Raw genomic sequence first — 13,954 nt, 5'->3', positions numbered from 1 at the left:
TGTAGTTTTGAACTTATGGCTTACTTTTCCAAACATCGTGTTCTGTCCATATTTTCCAACGCGATGGCTGCGAATTCGATAGCCTGTCATAGTGACCTATGTATTAATATACCAAGGTAACAATTAGCACCATGCAATGACGTGACTGCAGAAGCGAACACTACTGCCCAGTCCCGACACATCGTAATAACTAATGCAAAAACAATCGCGAGAAAGTTGCACTTAATTTCAACAAAAGTTGCAGTAGAAAGTTTAATTTATAATTTTTTTTATATTATGAGGGTATAAGTAACTCGAAAGGTTCCGTTGTATAACCTAGTTCCTGTAGAGCAGTCAAATTTGCTACTTTCATATTTCACTGTCAGTTTGGCGACACCGCCAAATATTACGTATTTCCAGGTAAACAGCAATAAGATGACGCGATGCGGGATAATTTGCCCCAAAAAAGCCAAACGGCATAGCGATAATCCACCCGCACTCCCCCTTAAACAAGTCAAATAACACACCCAAAACCCGCTAGGTCTGCAAACTTGACCCAAGGCATTGCAGAGAAACTCACTGTGGGCGATTTTAACAAAATAAATAGTCTTAAAAGGTGACCTAGAGAAAATCTAATTTTCGGCGGTCTCGCCTGGACGTTCGTGAAATGGGACACTATCTCAAATTTAAACGACAGAATTTAAAAAGCGAATAGTGTACATATTGTTTGGGCACGATGGTGCTTGGCAGGGGTAGTATAACTTCTTGCTTGCAAGCCATTGTGTCACATATAACATTGAGATGTGGCTAACTCATCATATAGCTGTTTCTTACACAAATCAAAGAGACTAGAGCCAATTATAAATAGTTTATAATATGTTTTTTAAATCACTCCTTCACATGTTACGCAATATTTGATAAAGGTTACAGTAAATATTGCCATGAAAAATTGAGAAAAGTTGCAAAAAGTTGCACTATAAAATCCCTCCAAACAGCTTAAAACGTCATAGTACATAGATTCTGAGTATCTAGGAAGCTGCCGGAAGCTGTAAAAAAAAGGTTCAAAAGCTGCGAAAACTTGCCCTAGTAATGAAATAATAGTGTATATCAAACATGGAGAGGTTTTATTGCAGACTGATAATGCAATAATAATACCATTTGCAGGAGAAGTCATGAATGTCGTCTTGTAACCTATATCCTGCGAATGACGAGTAAATTTAATCTTTAAAGCATAGAGAAGTACTATTTCTTCACATGATATAATCAAATTATATGAACTGTGCATTTGCGTATAGTTTACGGTTTTGAAACTATGCATGATCTACGGCCAGTCGGGGTTGGTCTCGACTCTCGACGCGATCGAGCTGATAAGAAATGTCTCGTTTCAGCGGACGTCATTTATATACTGCACGTGCACGTTTATGACGTAGTTGACGTCATTGTGCATGCAATAGCACATGTTTATAGATTTCGACGCACAAACCAAGTCATGGTAAAATATATTATTCGCCGCATGCAAGTGTCATTTATTTCTTAACTTATAATCGATTTCCTGAGGAATTTTTAATGAAATGCAAGTCGATGTAGGTGGACCTATATATGGTCGCCGTAGATTTGAGCATATTATTTGAACGCAGCTTTTACGAAGCGATCAAGCATCATCCCCCGCTACCAGCCGTTCAAAGCATACTTGACATCGCTTAAATTGTTTCCATCTAAATATCTCTATATTATCAGCTATAGGGAGAATGGATTTGTGCAAATTTGAAGCTAAGGTCGGGAAATTGTACGTTACTAAACACCGCAAATTCGGTCTCGGGCGAATCTGCATAACATAAAATAATATTACTAGCACCAATTTCACAGCCTAATTTCCGCAAAAGACGGGTTGTAATTGGCCATAGCTTATGTAACCTGTATAACAGTCAAGGGTATATAACCGGAAAAGGTTCGAGCGTCTGGTTTAATAGCATCAATAGTATCCGTTATGGCTTATACTTATGGATTAAGTCTGCGTGAAAGGGTAATCGGCGTCGCAATACTCGAGATACTGAATCAATTCAAAAGATGTTGACCATGTAATGCGGACAATATTACCGAACTATAATACAGGAGGTCCGGAAAGAAGAAAAATTTTAATTCTTAAAATTTATGAATTGTTATTCGGGATTACGTAATGATATCATGTAGGGGTTTAACACTTTACTTGGCTTTGAAGTTGGGGTATCGGATCAGAAGTTACGAGCAAAGTATTGCCCCAGACCTTTCTACTTCCCACCATGGCCTACTAAAAACATAGTAGGCCATGTTCCCACTGACATCGAATACTGCTGATATCAGTCTTGATAAATCGATTTCTGTGGTGCGATGGATTATTGAAATTTGATGTGTTCTCGAGTTGAAGGCTAACAGCAGAGAGACAGGATATAGGAGCCAACATATTCGGATTGCAATTTTTGTCAAAAATACTACGTACAAAGTTCCTTATTGCCGGTCAGTACATATATATTCTCTCTCGTTTTTAAATGGTGAACACTACACACTGCATAGTGCACAGTGCACAGCTGCATATTCAGCGCCCCGAATCTCGACCAATTCGCTAATTCGACTACCTCCAGCGAGTTTGTGGTAATATGGTAGTGCGGTAGCATTCGTCATTGCGGACAGACAGAGAGACAGACAATCAATTATTGATTAGTCAAAAATAAGATAGATCATAATATTATAGAGGTTATGGAAGGCAAAACGGGCAGGCTCTTTATCACGTTAGCCTTTGTGTATAGAAGTCCACTGGACTACAATATACGTCTCAAGAGATTTAACCGCGTCACGATAAACACAGTTGTGTAGAGCATTGTGAAAAAGTAGTCTAAATTAGGTAACCATCTGAAAAATTGATGAGGATATTGTAAGCGCGGAAGCACATAATACACTAGGATTAATGTCGTGTGCATTACCACACTGACGTACATACATGAGGATTTTCCAGCTGTTCTTTCCCAAGGTCACATCTTTTGCATAAGTTGCACTGTCTCTTGCATAAGCTGCAATGCCTGCTATGAATATTTAGTAGTTTACATTGTAATAGTACGACGTAAGATACGTGACCTCTACACGGTTTGCATTACGAGCAATAGCTCGATATCAGTGACGTGCGGTTAGGTTCATGACTGATGAGGGACGCCCCCCCCCCACACATACACACACAAACACGCACGCACGTAACAATAGCAGCGGGTATAGAGAGAATTTTCTTTGCGCACTGATAGCCGTTGCAATTCCCTGTTCTACAATACATGGTCGCTATTGTGCTGAATGGGCAGGTTTAGACGGATAATAATTACTATCTCTTCACCCTACCTGACATTTTCTCGGACTACTTTACACCTATCAGTGAACATCATTCTCATTTTACAAGAGGTTCTGTTATGAATCAGTATTTACCTAAGGCTCATCACAAAACCATTGCCTATCAAGGTCCTCTAATATGGAACTCCATTCCTTCGAATATTAGGAGCAATACATTATATGTATTAAAAACCATGTATCGTGCCTTCCTTATTGAATCATACAAAAGCTAAAATGTATTTTTAGTGCGAAATAGTACCGGTCAAAATATCTTGTTTGTTTCAGACCAGTACACTTACCATTCTTTTCCTCCGTTTATCCTAACATGTGCTCTTACATTTATCCTGTCAGTCTTACAATTCACTGTTGCAGTACGATGTATGCAATGTATATAGCCAATCTACTTCGATCAGCTGCAGTAGACTCGATGATCAACAGATCACTTCGCTGCAGCTTCATCTTGCAATCGTAAAACATATTGGCCAATTCTATGAACTGTAAATCGTATTCGTACACATCTCATTTGCTATGAAATTGACACTGTAACCATTTTTTTTGTATGTGTCCGTGATTCTGAAGTTTATGCTATTTTGTTGCCTGTTTTGTTATTTTACGATGATGAATAAAAAATTCTCTCTCTCTCTCTCTCTTCAAGTACCGCTATAAATTATTAGAAGCACATGAAAATAGCATATCCTCAGTTTCATTTTTTTTTCTGTAAAAAACACTAAATTTGCCGAATTTCGAAAGAAAATGCACTAGGACACTAGGTCAAGTAAAAAAACACTAGGAGTGGCACCACTGACCACAAACAACGACAACGCAGGCTACGTAAGTATAGCTATCACATACCACAATTAGGGGTTATAGCCTTATAGGTAGGCTATTGCAGTCGAACACAGCATTAAGGACAGAAGCAACGACAATGCAGCCTATGCAAGTAGCTATCACATACCACAATTTAACGTAGCTATGGAGGGAAAATACATAACAGCTACATAAGTAAGGGAATGTATTGGCTCCGCATTACGTATTGTCCGTCTCTACTATACATAATTCCTACAAGACTGTTGGATTCCGAAATCGATAGCGCGTTTCACTGCGCTTCGATTGTCCAATTGTTAGCGAATAGTGCATGAGGCAGATTCGTTTGTGCCTCACCTAGCTATTGTTTCTCTGCGATTGGCATTGTCTGTAATAAAGCCGAATGTCACCTTCATTGGCGATTTTTTTTGGGTTCTGGTGCTCTGACACTGTTAATATTTGGATTTTCGGAATCAGTGTGACGATAGCATTTGATTGCTACCAGTTATTATGAATTCCGACCCGCCCGTGCCTCACCTCTCCTTTCGCGCAGTATTCTTTAATATTAATTTTGCAAATTGATGATGTTGGGTGACAAAAATGCTCAAATTTATTTATTTATGAACATCGATGTAAAACATCAATAATCATCGGCTCATCGAGGGGTTTCACGATTTTCACTTTATCACCCAGACGACAGGTGAGGCACTGCCTCACCTGCCTCATTGGACCACATGTCACTGGCTCGATAGCACATAGGCTGCTACATTGCTTTATTCGTAAGTGTAGTAATACGTTCCACTCGGGATCGCCAATTGAAATGCTTGTAAGAGACAATGGTAAGCATTGTAAACAGATTACATCCGTACAAAATTGACAATTCAAAGGTCGCGGGTTCGAGTCCGGCCGAGGTCGACACCGGAATCCCTTTTCTAGTGTTGAAGGTTCAACTAGGCTCCTCTTCGCTATCTGATCCGCTTACGCGGTGTCTTATTAATCCTAGAAGTTGTCCTTGCTACAAGTCGGTAGCTACTGAAACAACTTAAATAATATAAACTTTAGAAACGCGGTGTAAATGACCATTGCAGTCGACAAAACACTATGAATGCTACAAATAAACAATTCACTCATCTCCAATCTGTCATCAGTAGTAAGCGTGCTGTCCATTCTGTCCAAGCTTGGCACATATTTAGCCTTCTCTTTTAACGACGAAGGTCTTGAGATAATAGGCGTCTTTTGGCACACAGATGTGCAATGTTGTGCACATGTGCAGTGTGCACTTCTGTGCGTGCCGCCGTGCGTACATCGGTGGTAGATAGAACAGAGATAAGCGAAGGCCGTGTTGAACCAGTAAACAACAAACTTCTATCCTTCAAAAACGACTAGTAGTGGATGGAAGTGGAATCAGCTAAGATTTTACGTAATTTCTAGACGATGAGTTATTTCCCAGTTACCCTGTAGCTTCTGATCGTATCTTTTCGGTACCTTTTGAAGTCGGTTTTAAATCAATAGCATTATTCGCTACCGAACACTTGATTTGAATGTAAAGCAAGACTTCTGAACCGCCTAATGCTAATCTGAATTACGTATGATGATTTTAGTGATACCTATCAGAGCTATTCCACATATATTGCTTTCATCGTTTTTTAGTTATATACTTTCAGCGCAGTCCGATAGTGGCTTGAGTTCCATGTTCAGCATTAGATACGGGAAAGCTTGCCGATCAAAATCACGTATTATGTTGAATACTTGTTGTTGTTGTTGTTATTGTTGTTTTTATTAACGCATACAATTGGCGCTTGCAACTCGTGGTTATTTGCGCCCACACAGTAAATTTCATAATCGCATAATGGCATATCTTCATGAACTTCAGGCTTTTTCTCGGCTCATATGCTGCCTCCTTTCACGAGTTCGGCTCTCTCTTCGTCTGGGCTTTTCAATGCGCTGTGTTACAGCGGGATCGGCGATGAGGAGCCCAGATAAACCTCCGACACATAGAATCATCGCAGAGCCGAGACTCGAACCATCAACCATCGATGTCGTGACTACAGTGTTTTAACCAACTGCGCCACTCGCTTCCCGTTGAATACTTGTATACGTAGTCAGTATTATATAATTTACGAACTCGTCGCAGCATCATTCTCAAAGCAGGAAAATGAATCCAACACAGGATCACAAATAATCTTGCCCCGTCCACTGTGTCAATTTGGAAAACGTCCATGTTGATTGGATGCAATTTGAGAACCTATACCTGAGGTGATTTCGCTCCAATTACAGATGTCAGGTTGGGTCAGGCACGCTTCACATGTAGGCTATGCTATTGCGTAAGCACCATATCGAAGTACAGTACTGTATATATTATTTGCGCATTTTGTAGAACGCAGTCGTAGGGAGTTTCTGAATTCGCGAGTGCTAAGAATGAAAGTCAATAATTCTCTACACCAGGTCCATGGTTATTTACGAACAAAACATGTTTCCCCGTCGATGTAAAACACGCAAGCTCCCTAATCACCCTTGAATCTCGTCCACTTAACGATGAATCATTGGAATTGAAAATCCCCTTGATGTAAGCAATCTTAAAACTACGGGATAAAACGACTGCAAATAAGGGATCACGATCGAAACAACAGCTTTTCATACAGACATATGGGAAAGAGCTCCGATAACGCAACTTTCAGCTTCATTTAAGCATAATTTCCTTCCAACCTATTTGGCGTGGTGGCAGTAGAACCCACAGAGTTGGATCATAGTTCAGCCATCGGAATAAACAGTGTACTATTTGTATGGCAATTCAATGATCAAAAAATTGACTCGGCTTCGATAATTCGATTTGATTCACTCGCGCTCATTCTCGGTACGCGTATTGCGAACCTTCATTGGTTCGCATAAGAGCCTTAGTAGGTGCTACCTTATGAATGTTTTGAGCGTTATCAGAATTTTTCTAAATTCCTGACATTCTTTATTAAAACATCTCAAATTTCGACTTCCTATCACTAGCGGTAAGGAAATTCACCAGAAAACTGGGACAGGGCCTACGATAACTAAGTTATTGTAGGCCTCGACTCGACTGGGATGAATCTTATTGTATCGTCAGAAATGATACTGATTTTCTTGAATTTTCTTGAAATAACACGTTATATTGATAATAATGTTTCGTTTGGTGTTCTGCGAGAATTTCGATACGTAGAATGTGTTCAACGGCGCTAATAGGTTGAAAGCAGTGGGTTAGAGTGAATCATGTAGATGCCTACCTGTGTCTTCTCGAGCATTAGCAAAGTTAACTACATCTACATCCGATGCAACCGTTAGTAAGATCATTCCAGGCTCTGAAAATTCTCCGAGCAGCCCAATAAAACTGGGTGCGAATTCGAGGCCCTTATGGGTCATGGACTAACCCAAAGTATCTATTATTTTACCATCAAATTGCTATAGCCTAAGACCATATGGTAGGATATTTTCCTCCAGTCCCTGAGACCAAACATACTCTGTGTAATGATTAGGGCAAGATTTTGTTGCAGTAAAATCCGTGGAGACTTGCACTTATTTTTCACAAAAGTTGCAGTGTAAAAAGTTGCATTTATTTTTAACAATAGTTGCACTAAAAAGTTGCATTTATGGAGAAGTTCCTTGAAATTATTAGGATATGAGATACTCGAGTCGATCCGTATCGAAGCCACTGTAGAAAAACTCAATGTTGGCGACTTCAACAAAATCTATTGAAAAAAATGACCCAGTGAAAATATAATTTTCGGCGGTCTAACCTGAATGTACGTCAAATCAGAAAGTACCTCAAATTCAAACGACAGTGAAATAATCAAGCGATCTATTCACATATGGTGCCGAATATTGCAAGTAAAAAGTGAGTTGCATGAAAATACAAATAAAGCTATAAAAAAGCTGCAAAAACTTACCTTAGTAATGAATAAACAGTTACTGACACCATAGCAATTTACAATGTAGCTACGTTGTAAATTGCTATGCTGACACGGACGGGGATGACGAAGACAGGACGTAAATTTTTTATTTGTGTTTGAATTTGGTTTTATCACATCACGTTGGCATAGCAATTTACAACGTTGTAAATTGCTATGACGTTGGGATCTTTCCAATCTTACTCCCAAGGTAAAACATGAAATTTAACTCGTGGGCGCCCACTAAGGATATCAAATATGCTTTCTTGATCGCCATTGTGATTTGTGAAGCTGTTTGAATCATAGTGCCTAATAAAGATCCATATATACATAAATTCGTATATATACCGATTGCAGGAACAACTAATGATGAGAACGAGTGATATCTAATTGAAATGATTGCATCAGACAGTTGTGTAATGTGTGTGTCCATCCGTAACGCCCACATTTCAACAAGTGACAACACAACCATTCGTGTTGTGTGCAGATCATAGGGATTGGGTGCTTAGGTTGGGCGCCTAGTTATGGCGGTAAATTTCCAGGGTTCTTTATTGTATCCCGAGACAGTTTTTACGAGTATAGTCGAGATAACTAAGTTGAGATGAAATTAAGTCACGAACTTCACCGGCGTACAAAAAGATCTATAATTGTATCACTTTTGTACGATGTGACTAAGGAACAGAGCTTGAGTAAACTCGGATGATTTTGCCTATTTATAATACAACACAATAGTCAATAGTTGGTTCTATCATTTTGATCCACTCAAGACAGCCAATGCGATGTAATGAACTGATAGTTAGTAAGTGGTGTCTAAACGGCCATGAGTGATGCTATTTGGTCATTAGTGGATCAATTCATGGCCTACTCGCTACTTGCATATCGAGTTATTCATGTCTGTTTGACATAGAAGCAACAATTGATGGTTTTTGTTACTTATGAAGTTACTGTCATGGAAATTAGCCCAAGTAGGATTGTAACGTCATGCGTAACTTTCCTTTTAATTACATACTTATTCTGTGAAGAAACCTTTCTGTCATGCACATACACAACTTATTGCCGAAAATAACTTGTAACAATAGTGCTGTTCAAAAATAACCTTTTTTCCTGAATCTTGCTGGCTACGTGATTAAGGTTGCCTTGAAAAACGACGCACACCAAATTTGAATTCATTCCAATTTCCAACCAATATTCGTGAATTTCGTACGGTTTGAAAGTTTTGAATTTGCCCAAAAGTCCAAAAAAATTTTTTTTTCAAATTTCACTTCCAGCCCCATAAAATTGTTGCGCTGTCTTCAAAAACGATGCAAACCAAATTTGACTCAATTCCAAGTTGTAGAAGCGGAATTAGTCGGAAGCGGAATTAGTCAAATTTGTTTTGCATCGTTTTTGAAGTCAGCGCAACTATTTCATGGGGTTGGCAGAAAAATTTGAAAAATTTTTGTTTTGTATTTTTTGGAAAATTCAAAATTTTCAAACTGTACGAAATCCGCGAATATTGGTTGGAATGAATTCAAATTTGGTGTGCGTCGTTTTTCAAGGCAACCTAACGATTTATTCACGTAACCAGCAAGATTCAGGAAAAAGGTTATTTTTCAACAGCCCTATTGTAACAACATGCTTGTAATTGAAATGGTAGGCATGACCATAATTTTTACACTTACACTTGCTATATTTTGTAGATTTACTAATCTCATCATAGTCATGGATTCCAGTCTGACTGCTTCCGATATTCGTCGCATGTTCATCGAATACTTTGTTGAAAAACATCGACACAAGTACATTCACTCGTCTGGAACAATCCCTCTCGATGACCCGACACTGCTCTTCACAAATGCTGGCATGAACCAGTTCAAAGCAATGTTTTTAGGCACGGTTGATCCGTCAAGTCCGTTAGCCAGAGAAACGAGAGCTGTCAACTCTCAAAAATGCATACGAGCTGGAGGTAAACACAATGATTTGGACGATGTAGGAAAGGACACTTACCATCATACGTTCTTTGAAATGCTTGGAAACTGGTCTTTCGGCGACTACTTCAAAAAAGAAGCCATTGATATGGCATGGGAGTTGCTAACTGGAGTGTTCAAACTTCCGAAAGACCGTCTTTATGTGACATACTTTGAAGGATATGAGCCTTCCTCATTAGAGGAAGACTTGGAGACCAAAGAATTGTGGATGAAACTCGGCGTTCCAGCAAATCGAGTGATCAAAGGGAACATGAAAGATAATTTCTGGGAAATGGGTGACACTGGTCCGTGTGGTCCTTGTTCTGAAATACATTATGATAGAATAGGAGGTCGTGATGCTGCTCACTTGGTAAACCAAGATGATCCTGATGTTCTTGAAATTTGGAATCTTGTGTTCATTCAATTCAACCGTGAAAGTGACGGTAGCTTGAAGCCTCTAGCCAAGCAGCATGTTGACACTGGGATGGGTTTGGAGAGAATTGTATCAGTCATTCAGGACAAGCGTTCGAACTACGACACCGATATGTTCACACCTATCTTTGATTACATTGAGAAAACCGTAGGGGTACGGCCGTATCAAGGTAAACTCGGGGCTGAAGATGAAGGCGGTATTGACATGGCCTACCGTGTACTTGCGGATCACGCCCGTACATTAACTATAGCCCTCACTGATGGCGGTCGACCTGACAATACAGGCCGAGGCTATGTATTGAGGCGAATTTTACGTCGCGCCGTACGTTACGCGAGTGAAAAATTGAATGCAAAGCCTGGATTCTTTGCCTCTCTTGTGCACGTTGTGATTGAAATTCTTGGCGGGGCATTTAGCGAGATCGCGAAAGATCCACAAACCGTCATCGATATTATTAACGAAGAGGAGGAACAATTTTTGAAGACACTATCGAGGGGAAGGTCGATTTTGACTCGGAAATTAAACACCCTTCAAGGTGATAAAAAAGTGCTTCCGGGTGATGTGGCATGGCTCCTGTATGATACATATGGTTTTCCGGTGGATTTAACCCATCTTATGGTGGAAGAAAATGGATTGACTATCGATATGGAAGAGTTTGAGAAAGCTAAAGGCGAGGCCAAGATCCGATCCCAGGGTGGTAGCTCCACAGAAAATGATACTGTTAAATTCGACGTGAATGCCATTACCGAGCTGCAAGGAAAAGGCATCCCACCAACCGACAACAACGCAAAGTACTTGTATACTGCTGACGATAATGGTGATTATAAGTTTGAAAAAGTACGAGGCGTGGTAAAATTGATACGGTGTGATGGAGAATTTGTGGATACCGTGACCTCCGGACGATTTTGCGGCGTGCTGCTAGACCGCACCAACTTCTACCCGGAACAGGGCGGGCAGATTTTCGACCAAGGGTATTTCGCAAAATGCGCCGACGACCAAACTGAATTCTCGGTGAAGAATTGCCAAGTGCACGGCGGGTATGTGCTACACACCGGCACCGTGGCAGGGACCTTGAAAGTCGGCGATCAAGTGGATTTGTTTATCGACGAAAAGCGACGTAGAACAGTCATGAGCAATCATACCGCGACTCACATGCTTAACTTTGCCCTGAGAAAAGTACTCGGCGAAGCTGATCAGAGAGGATCGTTAGTAGCGCCTGACCGATTAAGGTTTGACTTCACTGCCAAAAAAGCCATGACCACAGCTCAAATTAAGAAATGCGAGGAAATAGTCAACGAGACGATCGATAAAAACCAGGACGTGCACGCTAAAGTGTCCGATCTCGCCAGCGCGAAAGCCATACAAGGCCTGCGTGCTATTTTTGATGAAACTTACCCAGATCCGGTACGTGTGTTGTCTGTTGGTATCCCAGTCGACAAGATGTTGGCGGACCCTACGTCACCCGCAGGAACGGTTACTTCTGTCGAATTTTGTGGGGGAACGCATCTACTCAAGACGGGCCACGCGGGAAGGCTGGTTATCGCGTCGGAAGAAGCTATCGCGAAAGGAATTCGCCGTATCGTCGCACTTACGGGTGACGAGGCAAGAAAGGCTGAGCGAAGAGCTGAGCTACACGAAAACGTTCTGAAAGACATTGAAAATTCGTTAGCCGCGTGTGCTAACGACAGGATGCTATCGAAGACAGTTGTAAAGCGAGTGACTGAGTTCACAGAGGATCTGGGCAACGCAGTCATTGGCCAGTGGAAGAAGGACGAGTATCGCGAACGTGCCAAGGCTATCAAAAAGAAACTTGGCGATGCAGAACGTGCTGAAAGAGCAGAGTCCATCAAAAAGATGCTGCAAGCTACCAAAGAGCAGATTCTGGAAAACGAAAACGCGCCGTTGATAGTAACGGAACTCGACGCGTCGTCAGATACAAAAGCCTTGAACGAAGCCATGAAGTTGTACAAGACCCACTCGCCTAAAACAGCGGTGATGCTTTTCAGCGTGGATCGGGATGCGGAAAAGATAGTGTGCCTGTCGCAAGTGCCGAAGGATGCGGTGTCGTCTGGGCTGAAAGCCAGCGAATGGGTTCAGGAGGTGTCGAAAGTTATTGATGGCAAGGGAGGCGGGAAAGATCTCAACGCTCAGGCTGTTGGGAAGAATTGGAGGGAGTTGAAGAACGCTATTGACGTGGCTTCCGCATTCGCCAAATTGAAAATTTCGTCGTGAACTTATATGTGATCGTGTCCTTGTTGATGTGTTGCGGTGATAGATAATAATGAAAAATGCACGTTCTTTGGTATGTTTCAGTTTCTTGATATGGCCTGCTTTGCCAATAAAGAGCCTAATAAATTCACTTGTCGCTTACTTGTTCATTTAACACCAGTCAAATCTAATCGTAATGAGAAGGCAAGATATGGGGTATTTTGTAAAAATAAGTTATCGTGGCGATATCTCCAAGTTCTTTGCAAGCCGATTGACGCTCTTCCTGGAAAAGATCGCGGCTGAGTTGCAATATGTGGGGAGTACTGCACAGCTTGCTTACTAGCGGGGGTTCGGTCTCACTCTCACCTAGTAGCTACCAATCAAGAAGCGGGATGCTCTGCCATTACACTAACTGATCGCTGTACTACACCATGAGCTCTCCCAACAATGGCCTAGTGATTTCATATGACTTTGATTGATCACCAAGTCTTTGAAACCTCTCAGTTCGATTTATGGTTGATAATTTCCTTTCAAAGAACACAAGATTGCGATATATCGAAAAGATAGCAAGGTGTCAAAGCGACTTGGAGTAGTGTAGTCATTGAACTCAGACGGCCAACTAAGTATTGAAATTCTTGTGGTGGATTGAATCTATTGAAGAGGTACTAAAACGATATTGATGTGCTCTAACGCTGTCTTGAAACCTGATGGAGGATATTAATTTTATCTCATTCGTCTGCAATCGGCAGAACGAAAAGGAGTAATCGAAAATAAATGATTACTGCCATATTCCGCAAGGAGCCAGGAGAGAGTTGTCATTTTACTTTAATTGAGCGACGTCAACTTCCCGTCCATCCATGAGAACGTTCAGTAGCGTTTGGCATCATCCTCTGGTTTGTTTTTGTCTGCACTGTTGCTGAATTAGGCACCGGTGCGTTCGTTTGCAGTTGCATGCGTGTTCGTGAGTGAAAGTTTATCATTTTCGCAGTAAGTTCGATGCCGTATGCATATAGCAACTTAACGATTGATAAGCCATCACCCTCATCCACCCCTACGGTATAATGGGCCTATACAACCCTCTGGTCTGGTACGGTAAGCTGTGATATTTATACCTTTGATTATCCAATACCTCTACGGCCTCTCTGACGCATAGTTTGTTACCAATATATGCATTTCCAGTTACCCATTTAGCATACATGGCTATAGTTTGTTACATCAGCAATTCCTTACCACGTTACAGCAATCGCTTTCTATTTGCATATGGTCTCATTGTTTACATTATGGTGGAAATCGCTTTTGAGTTTCCTTGCCACCCTTAGAACAAACTTTGT

General features: G+C 40.9%; 1 protein-coding gene across 1 annotated transcript; it reads left to right on the top strand.

Moving 5' to 3' along the window:
- The first annotated feature begins 9,692 nt into the window (after positions 1 to 9,692).
- Positions 9,693 to 12,774, top strand: LOC145454755 (alanine--tRNA ligase, cytoplasmic-like). The gene has a single exon (XM_080332740.1). It carries the CDS (start codon positions 9,744 to 9,746, stop codon positions 12,645 to 12,647), a length of 2,904 nt encoding a protein of 967 aa, XP_080188866.1. The 5' UTR covers positions 9,693 to 9,743; the 3' UTR covers positions 12,648 to 12,774.
- Positions 12,775 to 13,954: the final 1,180 nt, after the last annotated feature.

The sequence above is a fragment of the Botryllus schlosseri genome, chromosome 13 (genome assembly GCF_051294905.1).
Source record: "Botryllus schlosseri isolate E-star chromosome 13, Bs_hap1, whole genome shotgun sequence".
In the NCBI taxonomy this organism is placed as follows: Eukaryota; Metazoa; Chordata; class Ascidiacea; order Stolidobranchia; family Styelidae; genus Botryllus; species Botryllus schlosseri.
The sequence above is the reverse complement of the archived record's forward strand: the minus strand, read 5'-3'. Positions and strand labels throughout refer to the sequence as shown.